Raw genomic sequence first — 23,739 nt, 5'->3', positions numbered from 1 at the left:
TGGCACTTCTGGTGTGTTCTACAGTCCTTTCATTTTGCATGTACTCTTGTCTGTCTTCTTCATATTGATTTCTCTCTCTCCCACTTCTGCCTCTGTCCCTTGTTTTCTTGCTTGACTCTTGTAATCTCTTTCATGTACCTTTTTTTTTTTTTTTATAAAACTTGTGTCTGTCCTGTTTTTCTGTCCACATTTCTTTTTCCTGTTCTTTTCAGAGTAAAATTTTTTCCTTGTTAATCTGTTCCTTCTGACTCAGAGTTTCTAAGATACCACAACCACAGGCTATTCCTTCTGAAAAGGAAGTGGAGCTGAGTGGTAGTTAAAGCCGGTTATGCTGGTACTCAGCATTAACATTTAAACACATTCCCTATTTATATATAGTATTCACCTACTATTTCAAAGCATTCTTGAGGAATTGTCATAGGGAAATATTTTAATACTAAGTGCTTTTTGGCCCTTAAAACTGGTCTGGCAGATTAATTAGGGCAATACATTAATTCTTAACCAAAAACAAAAAAAGTGTTTTCCATCAAAACTCTCTGAAGGATAACTTCACTTGAATTCTCTAAGGAAGCTGTATTCTCAAAGAGTTACGACTTTATCAGCCAAAATATTTCATCCTAGTTTGCTGCAGCTGGCATCAGAAAAACATACATGTAGCCTGAGCATTAATCGCTACTCAGTAGTGCAGGGTAATGGCCCAAGAGATGTGCTATTGAATAATGGAGCCTACTGGTAGAGCTTTGCCTGTTTAGCTACTGAGCCACTATGCATGGAAATCAGCAGATGGGCTTCTCTTATGTTCATTGTATATCTTTGTTAAAGCCTTAGGGCATGATTGTTATTGTGGGATCTCACTGATGGCTATGCAAAGCCTTCACAGAGTCAGTTTAAAATGGCAATAAATTAGAACGGTAGTTTTGCCATCTTTGCACAGGCATTAGTGACAGCATGGATGTCAAAGGGTGCCTGTTCTACCTTGGTTTTGGGAGGATGTTCTTTTTAAGGATATTAAAAAAAAAAAAAAAATCAAAATACTTTCTTGTAAGGCAAAAGATGTGGAAACCAGACTTTCTAGAATAAAGCATTAGACACCCATGTTCAATCTCTACCACATGTGCCTCAGCAAGAATGAGAATAAAAGCACAAAGGCTCGAGAATCCATGGAAGAGGAAGCGTGAGCTCCAGGGGAGTCCTGGGAGCTACATCTTCACAATGGGTGCATCTTTCTTTGTTGTAAGAGGCATGGGGAAACCAGGGTTGTCTTATTTTTACTTTCTCTTGGGTAGTTACTGCTTTCTGAATATGTGGGCAGGCAGCAGCCATTGGGCTGCTTCAGTGTCCAAGTTCCTGGTTTCCCAAACACCTGATTAATAATGGATTAATTTTATCTTGGAATTTAAAAAGGTTACTTTATTGAAAGCTATTGTCTATGTACTACTGTAGGGTGGAGCTTCTTAGCTTGCTCTTAGTCCCCATAGCCTCAATTAGGAATGTACTTATTACTGCATGGCTCAGCTTCTCTAGACTTTCTGTTTCTTTGAACATCCAATATTTCTTCTCCTTACTAAATTCATTGAATTATGCTTTTGTTTTTAAAAGTATAATATTTTTTTTCTTTTTGGTTCTTAACTATTTTAAAGGTGCTAGTTTTAATACAACTATCATCTATGGTAGGAGTGTCAAAATCCTGAATAAATGTAACTATTCCTACATTTATACAGTCCTAAAATTACCTTCGATCCTTTGAAGGCAACTGCGAGGGTGATGTGGTCCCTGGTGAAAATGAGTTGGACAGCCCTGAGCTATGGCTTAACAGAAAAGGATACTTGTGGTCAAAGCCGTACCATATTCTGAACAGCCACGCGCTCTCAGCTTTGGTTGTATTTTTATCCAAGTTAGATGCACTCTGCAAAATAAATAAATGAATAAAGTGAAAAGCATTTTTATAACATAAATAAAACATAGAGTTCCAATATTAAAAATACATGTCAAGCCAAGTGAAAATTAACTGCACTTTTTATTTATTTATTTATTTATTTATAAATTTAAAAAGCTCCTTTGGCACACAAATGTCATCTCTGAATCAGTTTAGGAGCAAATTGGCTCATATAGCACATTTCTCATTGCTATAATACTCATTGGAAGAGCACAGCATTTACTTTTATTAATGATTCCAATTTTATTAAGCAGCTGAGAAGCACTATATTCTGAGATCAATAAAATGATATTTTGATTTAATTGCCATTGTGGGATTACTTCAGTTTACTCCTACAAGATCAGATGTTATTTGTGTACATCTAACAAAATGTCATTCCCAAAGGGATCATGATATTCTAATAATTATGACGCTACTTTTCTTTCTGTGCTTCTTTCCAAGGGGAGAGGAACATGACTTGAGTAAGCAAGACTCAAAATGCTGCTTTCCTTTCTGCAAGCTAATTCAGGGATGTGCTGCAAAGGTAGATAGGCAGACTGTCCTTTTACTCAGGTCATAATTTGAAACCATAGAATCGTAGACTAGTTTGGGTTGGCATGGGACTTTTAAAGATTGTCCATTCTAACTCCTGTGTAATGAGCAGGGACATCTTCCACTACACCAGGTTGCTCAGAGCTCTGTCCAGTCTGACCTTGAACATTTCCAGGGATGGGGCATCTACTGCCTCTCTGGGCAACCTGTTGCAGTGCCTCACCACCCACATGTTGAAGAATTTCTTCTTTATATCTAGTCTAAATCTACCCTCTTTTAGTTTAAAACCATTACCCATTGTTCTATCACAATATTTTATGTTTGCAGTCTTTGAGATACCCTCTGCATGCTACTTGGCTGTGGCCCCTTGCTAACTTCAGGTGTTTTGAACAATAAGGGGATCCAAACCCACTACTGGCTTTACTACTAGTGATCTGGAAAAGTGTCCTGAATAGCCAGAGTGGGCACCACCACAGGTGGTGCAGAATTCCTAGGTCCAGGGAGCAGTAATGATAATTAGCTACTAGGGGTTTCTATAGGCCAGTTTCTATAGGCCAGGTCTGCAGCTCTTCTGATGGGTATTAATACCACCTGTGGAAGGACAAGCCCTGTTTACTCAAGGCTGTGACTGTGTTCTTGAAGTTTATGGTTAGTGCAACTTTTGCCTTGGCTAAAATGGAGTCTCGTGTATCCCAGAGCTTCCTCAGTGACAGTGAACTTCTTGGGCACAGCATAGTGCTCTATGCCAGCAGTGTCTGTTTGCGGTGAGTTATCTTTTACCGCTTCTCTTTTTGGAAGCACTGGTTGCCACCTGAGGCTTGCAGAGAACTATTTGCATTGCTGTTCCTTAAGAAGGCAAACTCTGCTTCTCGCTGTGTTGGTTTCTTTGGTGCTTGGAGGGCTTATGATTAGTATGATTTGGGATTTTTATTATTCTCTGATGCCCAAAATCTCTAGTACTCTGCTGCACATATCTGCTATAAGGTTTTAAGCTATTTATGGTGCAGTACTCCAAATGTCTATGTGAGAATTCTGCAAGACTGTGTCTCTTGATTAATGAATTTGTGAGAGATATTTTATGTAATACATGTGGTGTCCATGATTAATGCTGTTCTTGATTCCTAGCTTGTATTGAGCTCTTGAGCATTTTGGTCCTTTGGAGGACTGAATAGTAAGCTGGATTCAAAGGTGCAGCTGGATTCCTGGTGTAGCTATATTGTCTGCTACTCTGTCTTTTTAAAATAAACTCTGTAAGAACCACTGTGGGCACTGCTTGTGCCACCTTGCATGCAGGTACTCACAGAAAGGAGTTTGATCTTAGGGACTCTACAAGCTTGGGGAAGAGTGGCTGGAAAGTTGCCTGGTGGAAAAGGTGTTGGTCAACAGCTGGCTGAACATTAGCCAGCAGTGTGCCCAGGTGGCCAACAGCATCCTGGCTTGTATCAGCACTAGTGTGGCCAGCAGGACTAGGGCTGCTGATGTCCCACCTTGGACACTGTTTGATTTTGGGCTGGCCTGGAGTAAAGGAGGCTGAGGGGAGACCTTATGGCTGTCTACAACTATCTGAAAGGAGGCTGTAGTGTGGAGGGTGTTGGTCTCTCTTCTCAAGTAACAAGAAATAGGATGAGAGGAAACAGCCTCAAGATGCACCAGGAGAAGTTTAGATTGGATATTAGGGAAAACATCCAATGTGAATGCTTTTGGGCTACTGCAGATTTTTGGATCCTATGATCTTAAAAAGTAACTTTTAACTTTCTCTGCACTTCAGAGATGCAGAAGTAAGGAAGGCAGCCCACCACATCTTCTGGATGATTTTTCTCTCTAGGAAGTGAGAATGCCAATGTTTCTCATCTCTTACTTGGAAATTACCCATATGGAGATTACTCTCATTAGTCACTTGCAATAAATTCACCAACCAGCTGGCAGATGAAACTGAAGGGGAAAGTATAGATGATTTCCTTATTATACTAATAAATATATACGGATGGTTAAATAAACTGTGAACATTAGTTTGGCAGAGATGATATTGCTACATGTTTTGCAGGCTATTTAGTTTTCTCCCAAGATCAATACTATATCCAGAAATGCTTGTAGAAAATATATTCTTTCACTGTCTCAATAGAGATTAATGTAGCAGAATTTCTAAGATAACATTAACCACCCGAATAAAATATGCTATTGACTAACTTTGCTTATGGGAAATGTGTTAAAAAGCCCACTGCCTTAAAAGCTTTTGCCTTTTTTTAACAGATCAGCTTTGTAGTTCTCCTTAGCAATTATGTATCCTGCGTTCTGCTTATCAGAGTTAGCTTTAGTGTTTATACTCTGAATTTACGTGATATGCAGCAAACTGCTTTTGTTTGTTTTTATATAATATTTTCTATAAAATCCTATATATTGCCTATAGTATATATTCTATAATTCGATTCTTTTAGAACTGAGTTGTGTCTGTCCATCAATAAATAAGCGGATATGAATATGAGGCTATTTCTTCTATTTATGCTTATATTGATGAACACATTTAAAGAAAGATAAGGTAGAACTGACATAAAGAGAGGTGCTTTTGATGAATGAGGTCATAGTGTGGAGAAGTACAGATGCTAATTATATATATAAAAGCTCTCCACCTTTGCCGGGGAAGGAGCACTGCATTCCAGGTCTTCCAACTTGAACCGGAATTTGCTGCTAGCTGACTGCCAAAATTACTGGGTAAGCCGGTCCAGAATAAAGCATAATCAGAAGTCCAGAAACAACCATGTATATGAAAGTCTTGACTAAATCAAATTCTTTCAGAGAAGAGAAAATTGAATTTGTGGAAGGGAAGAAAATGGAGATCAAGATAAAGAGGTAGGAAAAGGGCCATGGAGCCATAGAGCTGCTATTGCTTCTGACATAGTACTCATGAGGTGGAAGGTGTTTAAGGCTTTTTCGGCCTGTAAAAAATCCAGGTCTGGTTACAGATATGGATTGAGAGGTTCCTGCAGCATGATACCCCGTGTCCTGGTAGAGTGGTCACAGAGGAGATGGATCCAAATCTCTGCAGCTGACCTTGTGGCTTCTGCATTCTGGCTGAGCAGGAATAGCCTGGAGGCTTTTTTCCCACTAATTTTGCTGTCTTATAAACATCTTATTCTTGAGAAGATACTCAATTCTCATTTCTGGTACAATCCCGCTGAAGCTCCTATTGACAGCACTAAGAGTTGGCATGTGGTTTAGAGCTCATCTAAGCACGAGCTTTAACTTGTAGTGGGAGATGCTGGCACTTGATATTTTATTTGTCCAGGGATATATGCAAGAAAAACAGCTGCTTTCACTGTGAAGACACACTAACAAAGGAAGAAAATGAAAGGTGGGTAAATTAAATAAAAACATTGTATTAGAAATAAAGAAAGACAACAAAGGGGAAGAAGGGGAATGAGAGATCAGAGAAAATTATGAGAGAACGTGACATAAATTGAATAACTGTGATAGGTACTGAGTTAAAACAAAGAGGGCTATAGAGAATGCAACAGAGTTCTCAATTAGTAAAAGACTGAGATGTCAAAAACAAATGTTCAGAGAAATGAAAATAGAATACAATGTGGGGGGAAAGAATAATCAGAGCATCAAAATTACCTTCCAAAGTAAAATTTACTACTATAAGGAATGCTGACTTGGACATGATAGGGCATGAAAGGTGTTATATTTATTTACACCTTCTATGTTGTATTGCTGAGTTTTGTCAACAGAGAAAGGTGTTAAATCACAGGGCACAGTTGGGACACTGGATGTGTTATTGTTATTTATGAATATTATTATTCTCATGTTTAATAAAATGAGAAAATGAGATAGTTATTGACTTCTGAAGAAAACAGGTTTGGGCAAAGCATGCATTCAGTCAATTTTATACTGCATTCAGTGTTCTCTGATCTTTGATAATTCACGAGTGCTGCAAAGTAGAAAATTTCTGAAATGATATATCTTTAAAATCCAGTCAAGAGTAGATTAAGGCTCTGTGTTCTGGCCTTGTTCAGAATTTGGGCAGAGGCATTGCAAGAGTTCCTACCAAGATGCTCAGGAGGCTCATATTAGTGATTAGTCCCCTCAGAATAAATCAGCATCTTGGCATGGTACAGTGGAATGTTATGCTCACCCTTTTAATAGCGACTGAGTTGTAAAACTAAGATATGAATAATATTATTTTTCCATTTCTTCAAAGAAACATTAGGACAGTTAGGCACCTGAATACCATTCAGTTTCAATGAAAGCTGAGATCCTAAATGCCTTTGGATATGTGCAAATATGTAAATGTTAAGAATACTCAGTATGTAAGATACATTAAAATTCTGCCTAATGATATCTTTAATGTATTTTCAAGTGAATGGAGTATCTTATTCATGTCTTTTCCTAACTCATTTTCTGCATTGATATCACTGTTGTGTGATTTCTAGCTCAGTCCCAGTTGCGCAGTCTGACAGTGCTTGGGCTGGTGCTACCTGGAAACAGAAATCTGCAGGCTTCTTGTGTTGCTGCAGGCAATGCTGCAACTGAAACAAAGCTGTACATGCGTGACAAAAGAGGGAGGGTGACAGGTGAACAGCTGCAGCTTGTTAAATAGCCTCTTTTAGTTTAAAGTTTTCATGTTTTTTTCAAGTTTTAGTTTAAAGTTTGCAATGTATTTGAGTTTCCATGTGAAAAATAACTAAGAAATATTTTTAGAAACCTGACCAACTAGAATTAAACGTTACACATTCTCCTTTTTTATTACAGTGAATTAAACACTGTTCTGAGATGTCTCATTTCCATAAATGAAGCATTTGGAAGGTCATAAATATTTGGATTTATCAAGGTGATACTTCTCTTATTTTGTTTATTAGACCTGTAATGATATCTTCACATTTATTTATAATTTTCTTCAAAACTCTCTAACATTTTAGTTACAAAATTTTCATGAGTGCATGCACATTGAAAAATATATATCCTTTCTTTGTACCTTTTACAATAAAGATACTCTGCAGCTACTTTTTATTTTCAATGTGGCTGTTTTAATAATTTTCAGCTATAACACTATTTTGACAAATGTGATCTGCCAACAACGGAACAATTTTTAATTATGTATGTCTAAAATCCTGACATACCTGGCTTTCAGCTACTGCTTTCAGATCTTCATCTGGATCTACGCCAACTCTGTTAAAAAAAAAAACCCAACAAACAAACAAAACAAAGACAGATGATAATGGTCTGATGTACAGGAGAGAGCCTTGAGGGTGGAAATGTTTCTCTTGTGTCACTCATTTCCTGCTAGGTGAAAAATGCAAAGAAGAGCTGGCAAAACATTAAGATCACTTCTTTAATCAAGGGAGTTCTTAATAAGTTTTAGGGAAACTTGAAATTCTTTTTAACTGCCACTCATAACACCTGAGATTAGATCTTTACCTTGGCTCTGATCCACATCTGGGGAGAGACAATCAATACATTAACCAGTGCTATGAAATCCTTAATTACTGGCAGAAGAGAGGTGTTGAGGAGGTAGAGAGGTGGTGTGGAGGTCAGGACTCCGGTGTTTCTGGACTGTGCTGCATTATGGATTGACTGTAGCATTTGGAAAGGGCTTTACTTGGTGCACAAGGTATGGGGAAGTAAACCAGAGGGGAGAGGAGCTTGCAGTGGCTGATGTGTAAGATGAGGAGAACCTAGGTGGCATTTTACTAATATGGACAGGAAAAAAGTAAAATTGGCTGTTCAAAGTGACGTGGGAGGAGAACTGACATATTTTGAATGTGCCTGATATTCAAAACTGAGGAGAAATGCAACTGAGAAATAAATTGAATGACAGAGGCTTGTGCTGATGTTCACAGCAAGGAAGGAAGGAGAGCAGTGAGGGATGATGAACAAACGTTCTTATCACTGGAGACTGAAGCCCGTGGCTGGAGTGACCAACAGCTCCCACATGCCTCACAAAGTCCCACATAGTATCAGGTCCACCAAGCTGGTACAGAATTTACTGATGCAAATAAAATGTACTCTTTCACTAGGTATTAATATAAGGCCACTTTACTGTTTTTCTGACATTCATCCTTCTTGAGTGTACGTTTGCTTTTGGTAATAACACATCAAAACAGATTTTAAGATAATACTTTATATTAAGAATTGCATCCCTTGGCATTCTTTCCTGTAAATATTATGCATATACTCTTATTCAGTTAGAGACAATGACAGGAACTATATGCAAAGTAGATGCTTTTTATATGTAAATACTGAATGGAAAAGGAAAAAAAAAGGCGTTTGTTTCTGTCATAGCTCTTGAGCTTCAACAGATTTTAGTCCTTCAGGCATAAATATATCTATCTTCTTATTAAAAATAAGGATCCTGATGCTGACTCAACAAGGAGACAGAATGAATAGCTGTTTCTTTCTCTTGTTTAGTCCTGTTGTTCTTTAAATGTCTAGAAAAAGCTTCTGATGGCACTAACCTAGTCATTAGTTTGGAGTACAGCAAGTTAGGTATTTTCCACTTCATTAAAATTGAAATAGTACATAGATTTAACCATCTGACCGATATTGGATTTGCTGTTGTCATGTACAGGACAGTGGGGTCCAGGGCCTTACCTGTTGTGCTTGGCATTGCACGACCAAGCGGTGTATGACAGCCCAGCACCGCGGGGTGTGCAGCAGGACGTGGGGGCTGAAACTGTGGCAGAAATGGAACTGCCATGGGCCCAAACTCACAAAACAGGTCAGAATCACAGAGAGACTCCTGTTCTCCTAAAGGCAGTTAAATGTTTTTCGAACTATGCTCATTTGCTAGATGTGTTCACCAACAGCACTACTTGGCCAATACACCAGCAGTACAATAGTTAAGGATTTGCACAGTTTTGAAAATAAAAATATTCAAAGCATTTATGCATGATAGGTGCAGCTGAAAGGCTACAGCACAAACTTCCGCACACTATTCTTTCTCCTTAATGAGCTTGACTTGACCTCAAAGAATCAGTCTTCTGGGACAAAAGTAATTTCTCCTTCAATGAGTTCTGAATTTACTAGAGTTGAGAAACTGCCAGTTCTGACTGATTGTGTGTCTTGGAGTCGTGATGCATTTATTACAGAATGAGCTAAGGCAACAGAAAACATTTCACTCAGGACTAAAAGGGCCGTAATAGCAAATGGGAAAAGGGTAGGCAATGAGTGGAGCCAATAGGAACCAGAGTTTTTGGCTGTGATATCGTTTCAGTAATGGCGATATAACTACTAACTAATAATTGACAACAGGAATCCCTTGGCATAGAAAAAAAAAAATCTGGATTTTGAGTTCTTGCAGCATTTGTCATATGCTTAAGCTTTTCTACATGTATAATTTCTCATCCTTATAGCTTAAGAGATAGCTAGCTGGTTTGCCTTGTTTTTTCTGTAGACAACAGATTATTATAAAATGGCACATATGAAGATACGTGAAATCTTAACAGGAATACTACATCTAAAGTCAGAAAGAATTGGCAATAAATATATAATGAAATGACGCTTCTTTTTACACGTGAAAAAGAAAAGGAGGCTTCTATGCCACATGAAAGCCATGGAGCCACAGCTGATGTTTTCCTTTGGTCTGGTCTCTACTATCATTTAAAACACAGGACCAGATACTATTGCTGTTTTTCCCATGGAATGGTATCTCACTGCTGGAAATTAGTGTGGGTAATACAATTACCTATTGATTTAAAGTCCTTTGGGAAAAGGACCAGATCATTCTTTACATTCTATGGGAGAGTTTTTAATGCATTAAAATAGCATTATATATTTTTGTAATAATTTGAAGATTAGCAATTTTATTAAGTTTGCACTAGGCAGACTCAGTTCAGTCAATTCTGAAATTGAGGCTATAATTATTTAATATGCAAACATAGGCTTGGGAGCCTAACATCAGGCACCCAGCATTGACAATCATGGTCTGCTATAATTAACTCTGATACACTTGACATGAACCAGAATGCTATTTTTAGACTGCAAATGCTGAAAAAACAAAGCATAACAAATTATATGAGACAGTCAAGACAACTGAAATTACATACAGATACGCACTTCAAGTTTACATCCTTGACTTCCTCAAAAGACCTGCTATATCTAATGCTATTGCCACTAGAATTTGCAAACTTAAAATTCATATAAATTATTATGGAGACCTTTAAGAAATACTCTTGATAATAGCTGTATAAGCACCTTTCCCCCTTTAATCTTCCTTGTTTTCCATTTCTCTGAGAAGCTTTAATAGATGGTCAGAAAAATATTTCCTTAGTATTTTTTCTCCTTTCTTGCTGTCAATTTTGTCTCTTTTCTCCTACTATTTTGTTTTACTTCTTGCTGTCTCCCTTTTCCATCCTTCTGTCCCACTTTCCTGGTTGCTTTCTATTCCTTGTTCATTTCTTCTTGGCTCTTCTAAATATTGTGTGCTTCTATTGCTATCTTCTTACACGTTAAACATTTAGGATGACTTCTCTACTATAAAAACAAATGCAATGATGCATTAATCAGCTCTATATTGCAGTGGAGTTTAACTACTCTGTGTATTTAAGTAGGTTTTAGTAAAGTCTTGGATTCAAATGCCTTAGATGTGGAGGAATTCAAAATCCTGAAAGCTGTTCTGTGTTCTTTTTTCTCTGGGTATTTTCTGGGGGGGGGGGGGGGGAGATGGGGGGAAGGTGTTGTGGGGTGTGTGTGTGGTTTTTTGTTTTTAAGTAATGGCTGTATCAAAACCCGAATTCAGAGATTGTTCAAAATTGCTATATTCAAAATCTGGAAGTGAAGCTTGTGACTACAGCCAGACACAAGCAATTAGGCCTAAGTATCGCTAGGAACTGTGCATTAGTCTGCAGAAGCGCCCTTTACAGTTGGCGGTATTTAAATCCCTGTGTGCTATCAAGTGCATCATTTTTTTTTTTAGTCACAGTCAGAATGCATTGGGTAATAAGAGGAGGAATTTGTCTCTGAATACAAAGCAGTCAATAATGTCTTTTCTTATGTGGTTTGAAATGAAAATGGATGGAAAGATAAATCCCAAATTGTCAGGGGAACTAGTAGTAAGAAATACAAAACCAATCCATAGGAATACCGAGTAGTAAATCACTATTCAGGCATTGCAAACTTTTAATTTCTTCACTTCAAATCACTACAAAGTCAACACAGTTGGATACAAATCTTTGCTTTCTACGTTGAAGCCAGAGAAATATATATAGACTAGTGTTTTCATGAGGATCTAGGCATGTAGAGCAGAAATCTGGGTGTCTATACTTACAAGCGTGATTCACAGCCCTCCCTCACTTTAGGTGCCAGGGAATCTGTAAATTGAGACATTTCTCTGAAATTTGAATTCTAATTACTGAAATTCTGCTTCTGGGTCTATGCAGGCTTTCTGTATTTGCAGAAGGAGCTTGGTTCATGCAAGCTGAATCTTTCTTGCAGTCCCACCTAGTCTGCTTTGCTGTCAGATTTAGCCATGCCTCCTGTGCTCCCTTTCCAAACCAGTGTGGAACCAAAGGCAATTCAAGAAGTGAAAAGTCTGGCATCGCTTTCTGTTTGAGGCCTCATACTAGACAATGGAGATAATAATACTTTCCCACCCCATTGCTCATCAGTTTTGTGTATTCAGCTTGCAAGTACACATCCTTCATTATGTTTGTATAAAATCTAGCTTAAAGCTATGATTTTGTTTAGAGCCCTAGGAGTGCTGCTGTGTAAAATAATTAATAACAATATTGGCTTCTTTGCTTGTCAAAGGTTTTACTGGAAGGACTCACCTTCTCTGTGCAATTGCCCCAGCCGTTTCATTGTAACAAAAAGAATCTTTAAGCCTCAGCTTATATCTCAAAAAACTGTGAATACCGGGAAGGGTTTTCTGAGTAAGTGATTTATAACCCAATTTTCAAAGATGGCCATTAAGCAGCATTTGCAACAGGAGTCTTGAATATTTTTGCATGAATAAATCTGAAGCTTTTGGCTATCCATCATCAGGATATTACATTTAGCACAGAATTATTAACTGTGAAGACTAGAAACATGAACAAAATCCAAAAAAGATTGTTTCACCATCTCTAATAAATCATTAAAATTGAAATTAAAAAATCCTTCAGGATGAATAATGGTTGCTCAGGCCATTATTCCTGTCCATGTGGCAGTAAGTCTGATGTGTATTCCTAACAGACTGACACCTGAAGTCTGCTTTTGCTTCTAGATTGCTATATTGCTACTACATATTGCTATTGCTGTGGACTGGTGCTGTCAAAAATATCTGCTTTTTATAGTACAATATTTCTATTGTCATGAACCCTAAGGAGGCTTGTGGCATGAGTATAGATCTTTAAAGTTCATCTCAAGCTGATTTTGTTAATAAATGAAAACACTTTAGGTTTAAGGCAAGAATAATCAATTGTGTCTCAGCAGAAAGAACAAATCAGTTTAATTTCATGCTGGGAAGGATTAAAATAAATTATCAGGTAAATGATACTTCCTAAATGGTTATGACAGCTGTTTGTCATGTGGCTAATGCTTTCTATCTTATTAACACAGCATACTGAACTAAAACGCAGAGTGTGATTTTAAACCTGCAGAATCATGTGAGAAAAGGGAGGTGTAGTTTGACTTTTGAACTTGTAATTTTGTAAAACTGGTGAGATTTTTTTGGGAATGCTTCTGCAAAACATTAGTCCTATGGTCAAGGTCTGTGGACCATTTTTGGTGGACATATGGAGAACTACTTGGTTGTAGAGTGTGCAATCAAATTAATACAATAAGTGTATAAATGCTTTCCAAGTAAAGAAGGGTTGTGATCCATGAAGGTAATGCGTGAATGTAAACAGATGAAGTTGAAGAAGGAACTGTAGTACTCTACAAGAGATACACAAGTTATAGTCTCTAGATGTGATCTTAAGTATCAAAAAGATGGTAAAATTATGGATAATGTCACTACATAAAATTTTACCAGTTGCTTCCCTACAGCTGTGCAGCTGTCTGAAGTATAAAGCTAAAATTTAAAAATAGATGATGGCTTTCATTTACATTTACGTCATGCACTTATGCAGATAGCAACTAGAAAAAAGAAATGGATCTTTAGTTTTCTGATATCTGATTATCTGTCCTGTGAATCTTATCATGACATAGGGGGGGAGGGATAAAATAGTTTGGTCACTTTGAAGTCTGTATAGCAGAATGTAATATCAGACAGCTTACAACCATGACAGCATGGCAGTCCAGCTCAGGAGTTCGGGGCAGCATTGATTTCTGTCTCTGTAATGCTTCTGGCACACACAGTAGAATGTCATTGTGCTACGTGAATATACCTGTAGTAAGGGATGAGGCCGCTTGCTTAAAAATGTGACTCGAACTTGACTAAAATGAACATCACTTAAATTCTGTGAAATTTTTAGAAATGATAATTTGTCGTAGTATGAGTGCATATAAATAGAATTGGCATAAAATCAGCATGAAGGTTGGCAGCAACCAAAATAATGTGAACATCCGTGTGGTGACAATGTAAGAACTGGGACTTGTTTCAGATTTATGGAAAGATCATTGTAGTAGATTCTCAGTTGATTCTGCAAAGTGTCAGGTGAGGCTATTCTACATTCTTGTGTATATATGTACACATGTGCAGTCTTTTGGGATCCAAACTCACATTTGCTTCCTGCCTCTGATAGTGGGTGCATGAGAAATGTGATTTCTGTGTTTTCTCTAGAACTGTTTGCTTGGACTTCACAAGAGTTGTCCTACTAAATATGTTCAACATGTGGCTCAGAGGCAGGTAGTGAAACCCACGGACCCTTGGCAGCCATGTGAGCCAGCCAGTCAGGACATCAACTGATCAGCACTATTTTGCTTCTTTTCTGTACTGATGTCTCTTCTGTGAAACTCTCCCTTGCTTTACAACGTTGTGGGTTTTTTTTCTCTTTGTTTTTGTTTTCCCCTCTATTTTTGTTTTTCCTGTTTATATACAATTATAGTCTGAGATTTATAAAACTGCTTGCTTTCCAAGCATTCCATAAACAAGTCCTACAAGCTTCTTCTTACTTTGAAGAGCAAGGAGAGCAAAGAGAAAGTCCCGAACAGTGTCAAAAGGTTACATGGCCATAGACAGTTAATAGTCACAGCCCTTCTCAGTTACACTCTCTACTTATTGAACAGGTATGTGATTGCTTGTAAGCAATCAGACATAGATTTATGAGAATAGGATGAGAAAGCTTGAAAGGGCAGTAATCCTCCTAATTTTTTTTTTTTTAACCCCAAATCCTCAGCAAATCTAAAATTTGGGGTGACTGCATTGCTACCGGCAGCCTTCTAAAATGAAACACTCACACTAATAGTAGAATATTTGGTATTAAAATGTTACAAAATTATTAAAAGCTTCATTTGTTCTAAATTGAAAAAAAAACCTTTTCAGACCCAATTGAGATGCAAATGTCTGAAGAAAAATGTGGTTACAAGGTCACATCACTAGGGAATTCTACATTGTGATTAGAGGCACTGAAAAATAACACATGGAAAAGAATGTAACTTGAATACTTTTCTAAAACTGCAAGAGAAGTTTAAATGTGAGGAATATGCATGATAGTAGCTGTGATATACAGTGCTTTTATTATTTAGTTTTCACCTGAGTTTTATGTCTCAGATAAGAGGTAGGACCCCTAGAATAAGAGGATCCCTTGATATCATATAATAGCATTGGTGCAGCATTGACTTTGAACAAGGGATGGGATTTGGGACCTATTTTGGTAGTGATGAGGTTATTTCTTTTGAGTGCCAACCCAGTAAATCCCAAAAAAGCTGAGCTTTTGAAATAGTACTGGATCACTGTGGAGTGGCAAGTCTGTCATGAGGTCACTGTGATCCCTTCTATCCAAACTCTTTACCCTGTAACTGTTGGGGGGAAGGGGATTAAAAAAAGTAATATGTTTTGCTTTCCATTACTTTGAGGCAAATGATCTTGATCAGCACCTGTTGGGACCGATACCAGCCTACATGTTTTAAGGACAAGTGATTCATGCAGGCAGGTGCTTTTTTGCTGCAATGTAGATGTTGCAAAATAGAGAGATATAGGCACACAAATGCCTGTGTTTCATCCTTTCGATATGAGGCAGTACACAAAACACAATATTGATCAGCCACCACATGCTTCAAGAAATTCAGTATTATTACCATACCTCTCTCCATGCTGTGAGGAAGTCTATGCACCAAATGCTCTGAATGCAGTTCTGAAACTGTATTAATACAAAAAAAAACCCTGGAACATTATTAAAAATGTATTTTCAGCTAACACGAAAATACGAAAACACCACTACATTACAAGAAGTACCATTTCTGTACATAGCAAAGGTTCTAATTGCTACTTTTGTGAACACTATGGAGATGAATACAGCTTTCAAAAAAAAAAGTAGTCAGGAATTAGGCCATTTTGTTGGCATCTTACTTAGACTACTAATGAGCTTTGCCAGCCAGGAAAAATGAGAACTGATTTTACAAAAGATCTGTATGAGGAAAAGGAACTGCGTTCAGATGTATTTTGACAATTTCCTACAGATGAGGCTGGTTAATTCTTGGCTCAGAAATAACAGTGCCCTCCAGTGAATTATGTCAATGATTTTCAGAGCAGTAAAGTGTTTGCTTTCTGAATCACTTTAGGTGTCTGTTCCTTTATTTTCCTTGAACTTAAACAGCACAGCTTTGGAAAGAAGCCCAGGCTATTGCAGACGCATTACATTATTGTTAATGTTATTAACCCAAAGTAAACCATTAAATGCTCCTGAGGCATTAGACTAACTAATGAGATGACCAACTCTAAGTTCCCTGGGCTCACAGCATGGGGGGAAACATCATCACACTTCATCTTTCACATTAACGTCTGAAATCTATCATGTAAAGCTGGTACTGGGAGCAGGTCTTTGCATAGCCATTGGAAGCGATGAGTAACGCTGGTCAAGCCAAATTTGTGCTACAACCAAAACACACTGAGTAAAGGCTACTGGTGTGGCTGCTGAGAACTCTGAGAAGGTACCTTGCATGAAAGCTGTCACTCATCTTTCCATTCAGGCTGTTCTATTCACAAACGGTTTGTAAAACAGCTGAATTGCTTAAATTAATATTTAATTTCTGGTGTGAAATATGTTCTCTGAATTCCTACCTGAAATGTTCAGAATAGCAGGAAATTATACCAAGGACTTGTATGGATTGATTGACCCAAGGCTGTATTAAACACACATTCATGGTATATTGGAGAATATACCTTTAAAGATACCCTTTGATAAAACAATTGTACAGGATATGTCAAACTGGCATTTCTGAATTCTTGAAATTGTCTTAACCATGCAGCACAATGGTCTTTAGAGCTGAGGTCACTATCTTTGTTAGCAGATACATTGCAGCTGGTAGTCTAAGTACTGATAGGATTTTCTTCATGTTTTCTCTAGAAGGAAATACTGTAGAACAGAGAGTGCTCAGTTAACTGCAACTTAGTCATATAAACATGGAAAAGATACTATGAAATTTAAGAACGTTATTATTTTTATTTTAGTTATCTATTTTCAGATCAGATGCATAATTGTTAAATTTTGCCAACTCTGGGCATTCACCTTCTTTTTACATTTGAAATTACATATCAAGCTTTATAAAGAAACAGCCTAGGGAAAAGTCTCAGACTGAGTAAAATGTTATGTACTAAAGTGGAAGAATTTGCCTAAATTTTCATCGTTTGTATGCAGTGTCAACAATTATTACCCTTTCAGCTTTAATGGCTGAGAAACACCTCCCCACACCCATATCGAAACACTCTAAAGTAAGTGAAATTCAACCTATGTACATACATTTGCATTATGTCATGTTGTATTCAGAAGAATTCAGGAAATGTCAGGCACTTATTTTGCATTTGCAAATACTTATTCTGGGAAAGGAAAGGTTTCAAATGTCAACTCTAGCTTTTTCATATTGTGTCATCATCAACTCAAATGTGGCTACAAACTTCTTGATTATGTGAATTCTGTCCATCTCAAGTTAAAAATACTTCCCAGGTTTTTTTTTTGTGGGATAGTGAACTGAATTGGCATTCTTGGCTAGATTACTGGGGGCTCTCTCCTAAACATGTACTCTTTTGAGATTTTTTTGTGTGCTGCCTCTGTCCGTCCTTGCAAGCCTTTTACAAGCAGCCAGAAGCAGAGTTAGTCGCTCTCTTGTTGAGTAGTGCTAACTGTGACGCTGTAGTTAAGGTTGATAAAACACTTTCATTTTAATTAATTAAAGCATTTATCTTTCTTACAAAAGCTTTTGGAGACACTCTTCAAAGCTTCTAGAACAGTGCTTTGTTTTGTTCCCCTCTCCCCTTCACTTATAACCATATATACAGCTTGAGCACAAAGCCTGAAGTTCCAGTTGAGGCTGCCTGCCATTTGAAATGGGTGCAGTGGAAAAGGAGCCCTGGGAGGATGAGATAGGGAGTGTGCTAGAAAGACTCATAGTTTTACTTTTGCTTCTTGTGCTGCTTTGCAGTTTGTTGAATGTGTTTGCTGCATTATGATTAAACAAGTGACTCCACTTCATTCCTGTTGTGATTTTTGCCTTCTTGTAAAATTAAGAATAAGCTAATGCACATAGCAACTATGAGCCAACCTCTGAGTTCAAACAATTATGACAATGGAAGCTATAGCTTGCATGAGATAATGAAAAGGTAAAGTGAAGAAAGTAAAGAGTGAGAAATTGCCTCAGTCAGGGGTCCCCAATGCATGTTATACTATTGCCTACAGGTCAAGAAAATAAATGGCTGTTACTACGACAGCCTGCACCAGCTGAGGATCTGTCCCAACTTATCCACTGCCACTCAGCTTCCCTGGGGCTCCAAGTAATTCTCTGTGGGTAGTGACTGCAGGCATGTGTGATAGTTCTGTCGCTGGACACTGGCCTCAGGTTTCCTACCTTACTGAATAGAGTGAGAAAACTTGATATCTGAAAGGCAAGTCTAATGCTCAAAATTCCACATACCCTGCACAATAATGAATCAGTAAATACTGTGAGACAGGACTTCTAAAATGTAAAGGATTTTCCTTCTGTTCATGGTTTAACATTGGCATCCAGAGAGACCATGTATATATACAAGAGTTGATTTGTAAACCACAAAAGCCGTTTTAATTTTTTAAAAGCCCTATAAAATATAACTTTTCCTCTTGTTGAGAGACAACACTTATTGATAAAATCATCAATAAATTAGGCATTTTAAAAGGATTTTGTTTAGTTCTTTGTTAGTGTGATTGCTGACAGTTTGTTTAGCTTGGTACAGCTCAGTGTGGGCACCCCAGGGAGCTTTTTATCTAAAATACAAAACTGGGAAGGCAGGAGACACTGAAACTCAGAAAAGATAAATTAATTATACATTAGAGAAAGAAGATGCATATCCCAGAAAGGAGCAATACATTTAAAATGTAACAGTAGTGCAAATTGAGGCATATGTAATAAATGGGATTGAAAGCTGTGACACTTGCTTAATCTAAGTTGAAGAACTTGTCCCTTGTTTATAATTCAGATTTTCAATGTAAGAGATAGCAAAGTAGCTCACAGTCATTATGAATTAGATTTCATAGCAATAAGGCAATGTAAATAAATTCCCTGAAGTCCAAAGCAATGTTTGTTTTTCCAGTAAAGGCTGTGGGCTGTCTTTTGGAATTAGGGTGGGTGAATGGATGATTTTTTTACTTATCAACGTTGGAAGTATTAAAATAGTATTTTTGAAGGTGTGGAAGAAGGAAATAATGCTGCTTAATTGGTAAACTAAGACATGGCCATTGAACCAGCTTTGGCAACTCATTTCATGGGCTGAGAAGTTTTCTTAGTACTCTCAGGATCAGTGAAATGTAAAACCATGTTCAGTTTCTAGTTTAGGAAGGAACAAAAGTAATGAGGACCCCAAATGGTGCCCACCTAAAATGGGAGTTAGTTACCCACAGCCTGAGATATTCAGATCAATAAAGGACGGTGAGATTGATGGGAGATAATGTAGTCCTACTGATCTCAAGGAAAAAAAAAAAAAATATGATCTTTGGTATTTTTTTGAAAACCTGATCTTCAGTAAATTCAAATATGTGTATATGTAAGGGTCATTAGGTCAGAAAGCACGTGAGAAATCATTCTGTATACTACTGAATAGGGTTCTGATCTTTACTATACAGAAGATTACTGTATTTTAGTTGATGACTCATTTTACATAAAACAGAAACACTCATTTGGACAGGAGTTAAAACCTCTGTAGTGAACACATTAACCACTAGTCTACAAAATAATTTTATCTCATTTTCTGGTTCAGTAAATACAAATTATTTTCTGTCCTCTCTGCTCTGATCTCATCTCATCTCATGGATACATATCCATACATGTGCAGAACTGGTGACGTTTGAGCTAGAATTCCTCCAGAAAGGTGGAAGAAATAGGTGCGAATCCAAGGAAGCAGAGAAGGCCAGAGCTGCTGAGATGCAGCAGGCGAGGGAGAGCTGGGCTGCTGCTGCTGGGGCTGAAAGGAACAGAGAGCTGCCACAGCATTTGTAGGAATCCCTTTGGGTGGAGATTAGAAAAAGTCAGGGAGACTCAGGCAGATGGCCCCAACCTCCCCTAGATGCCCGACCAGGCTTAGTGTCCGCGGGTGAGGGAATAGCAAAGGACACTGGGAAGTTTCAAGGTCACAACACCTTGTCTGCTTGTAAGATCAGTTCAGCAAAGCGTGGCTTTTTAGAATATTTTATAGGGTATGTTTATATTTTCTTTTTAGGGTATTTCACATAAACAGCTCTATATACATAAGCTTTTATATAAACAGCTGTTATATACATTTATTTACATAGAAAATATCTTGGCTTTATAAAAACAGAATTTTATGTACAGTTTTAAAATTCCCTTATATATTATTTGTTACCTAGAAACTGATAATATGCTGTAAGTGCATTGAAATCAATTGCGTCTTGCTGAGATAAGAGGTAATTTTCTCATTTAAATCTCATAGATGTACTGACGAGCAGATCACCGTTGGGCTGTTTCTGCACTGATAATTCACTACAAAAAGCCTGTGTTATAGTGTAATTTGCTGTTTACCAAATGCGAAAAAGCCCACGCTGCTATACAGAGCCTAGGTTATTTAATATCTGCTTTAATTAACCTTTCATATTCAACTAATTCTGGAACAATTTGATAGGTTTGTTATCAAGGGTGCCAGAGCTTTTATTCGACTCTACATTTTTAAACAGAACAGAAAGTTCAGGATTTCCAGAGAAAAGTTTCAGGAGACATGAAAGCTGATGTCACACAGGTCTCTTTTGTCACTGAGGTCCTCTGCAAACCCAGATACACCCACTTACACCAGAGTCTGCTTCTTTTTGCTTAGATTTAAAAGATTTCTATCAGCCTATATACTGTATAAGAGCATTAAGGCCTAATTCTCTTCCCAGTTAGCATCTTTCTTCTTGGTAGAAGACACAAGATTTTACTTATTTATTTTTCTCCTATACTTTGTGTATAGTTTAAAAATGGAATTAAATATTCTTGCACTCCATAAAATACTTGATAACAGAAAGAGGAAAAACACAGGAAAGCTTAAAAACTTGAGAAAGACTGAGATTTATTTTTTTTTTTTTTTTTTAGACTGAAACAATATTTCAAGGTGAAATGAAAACTTTCATCCCTTTAAAATGAAACACTCATTTCACTTTTTCTTAGTGAAGGAATTCTAATATTCTTTGTCAAGCAAAATGAGTGAAGAATTACTATATACACTTTGGAAATTAAGCAAACTAACACCTGTGAAGGACACATTAATTTCATACCCTCCTATTTTTGAGGCCAGCTGACAGTATTACACAGTTCTTAAACTGTGAAAGTTCAGTGAGTTTCCAGAGCAATTATTTTGCAAAAAGCAACAATATCTGATCAATAATAGAGTTAAGAGGCATCTTGATCAATACGTACAAAGCAGGGATGTAAGATTCATCTCAGCAAATGCGATCATTGTGTTTTTTACAGCCAGGATTTTGTACCACATATTTATCTTAAACTTTTAAGGGCTCAAATTATTTTTCTCTACCTTCTACTTACCCTCAAGCAACACCGTTTTGGCATATGCTTGAAGTCAACTGGGTTTATGATTGCACCAATTTATTTTTGGTGGACTAATAGAGATAAGGGTCCAAAGTAATTGGGCATGTTTTGGTAGAAAGTAATGAATCATCAGTTTTGTTCTGAAGTCCCAGGTAATTAAGACATTCTCTAGCAGTATTTCCAGATAAGTTTGTTTGATTACTTATTTGTAGCTTTAACAAATTCATCATGTTGACTGTTGCATAGCAGCTACCTTTTATAGGAGACACATTTTAATGGCACAAATAAAAGATTGCATGAAATGGAAGAAAACTTTTTTTTTTGAGTACTCAGACATCTCAAAGCAATGGTATTTTAAAAGATAATATAAGAAATATTTTAATTGACGCCCACCCTGCTGGAAGCTATGGGTTTGTTTGTAGTTTTCTGGAAATATCTAAACTATCCTGGGTTTTTGGCATGTGGAAAATTCATCTTATTTATTCCTGGTAAACTGAAAGGCATGAATCTTTTGTATTACTCTGCAATTTTCAGTTTCTTCTGTGCTAAATATTCTAGCAATAAAAGTGTATTTTTCACTGTGTCCTTCCTTTCCTGTTTTCAGTTGTTATCTAGAGCTAGAAATACAAGGTATGTGAGGTGGGATTTGTTTGCCATATTAGGAGACTGAGCCCAAAATTAGACCCCTCTGGCCAATAAGGATCAACAGAGTTGGCAGCAGGAGTCGGGTACGTGTCATGCACAAGTCACAGTTGCCATCCCAGATCTCCCATTCAGCCACTGCCCAGGGCTGCCTTTCACAGTTGGAGTGAGAAAACCCAAATCCTCTATATTTTGGTCTTTTTATTTTGTTTTCAAGGACTATTGCAACACAAATGTTTATAAACCTCATTGAGTATCATCCAGGCAACGTGCTATGGTAAATAACTCTGAAAGATCAAACGCACACCTTATCTTAGCAGAAAAGTAACTTGCAAATAAATGATAGGCATTTCAGAAGATCACTGAGATTCATTACCTGGATGATTTCTCATTTTCAGATAGAAATGAAAGGAATTATCCAATTTCTCTTTTTATAATAACATCCAATACATCTAATGTCCAATTTTATATTGCTTCTTGATTTATAGCATTTCCCAGGCTAATTGTGTTCTAGCTACTATTATAAAGCAGATATTACATTAACCCTTTCAGCGTGGGTGTGCCCCAAGAAGAGTTTTCTCTGCTCACAGATAATTTCGTGTGAAGCAGAATATATTTCCCTAATATGTCTTTAGTCAGGAACACCAGATTTTTCCTATTTCTTGTACATACTACATACATGCTAGGGGTCTACATTCCAATAAATCCAGGACTGGTGGCAGAGACTACCAGGCAAAGGGAAAGTATTACATCTAGCAATATGTTTGTATAACAAAGATCTTTAACTAGTATCTAAACCAATGTTTTAGTCTGTGCTACTACAGCAGATCAAAGGGAATGAAGTGATAAGCCAGAATCTGATCTTATGCTCTCTGTGCCCCGTGTCACAAGTAGTCAATAGATTACTGTGCAAATTACTTAAATGCTTAATCACAATGATCTCTAATGGACTTGGCCAAACTTGAAGTTGCTGATACAGTGGCTAAAAGTCTTACAGCTGAAGCTGGAACTTTGCCTTTTCCTCTTTCTCCTTGGGTCTCTTGTTGCTCATCTACTGCTGGACAGAGGGACTGACAGCCAGTTTCCTAGCTAAGTCAACCCTAAATGACTATTTTTCTGTCACACCTGGAGTACTGTGTGGGATCAAGGAGAGGGCTCGGCAGCCAAGATGGGTGTTGTGACATAACTCTCCTTTGGTAACCATGGGACACTGTCTGCTTTAGTTTTATTTTTAAATAATTTTCATAGTGTTCTTTGTGATTGTGAGACTTAACTTTTAAATAGCAATATAGATTTTGTGCCCTAAGAGTCTGCATGTAAATCAGTAGTATCCTAATGCTGAGAAGAGCCTAGGGAGTCAGCAACAGGTTTTCTCATGTGTATGCAATTAGTGTTTGTTGGTGCAGGAAAAGTCGAACTATCATCAGTGTAAAAGATGCTTGGCAAAATGCTGTCCTTGAGATGTTCACAGGTGTAGAAAGTTGTGCAATTAAGGACAGTAGTAATTTAAAAATAATTGCAGCATTAGTGTTTTAGAGTTGTTACAGAAAGGT

General features: G+C 37.4%; 1 protein-coding gene across 1 annotated transcript in view; it reads right to left on the bottom strand.

Moving 5' to 3' along the window:
* SLC9A9 (solute carrier family 9 member A9) overlaps nucleotides 1–23,739 on the bottom strand; it is a 190,938-nt gene that overhangs the window by 51,618 nt on the left and 115,581 nt on the right. Inside the window, exons 13-14 of the mRNA XM_013368144.3 lie at nucleotides 7,585–7,633; nucleotides 1,827–1,906 (exon numbers count right to left, since the gene is read on the bottom strand). Coding sequence (XP_013223598.2) covers nucleotides 1,827–1,906; nucleotides 7,585–7,633 — 129 coding nt within the window. The remainder of the gene's footprint in view (nucleotides 1–1,826; nucleotides 1,907–7,584; nucleotides 7,634–23,739) is intronic.

The sequence above is a fragment of the Columba livia genome, chromosome 9 (assembly GCF_036013475.1).
Source record: "Columba livia isolate bColLiv1 breed racing homer chromosome 9, bColLiv1.pat.W.v2, whole genome shotgun sequence".
Classification (NCBI taxonomy): Eukaryota; Metazoa; Chordata; class Aves; order Columbiformes; family Columbidae; genus Columba; species Columba livia.
This window is presented reverse-complemented; position numbering and strand designations above follow the sequence as displayed.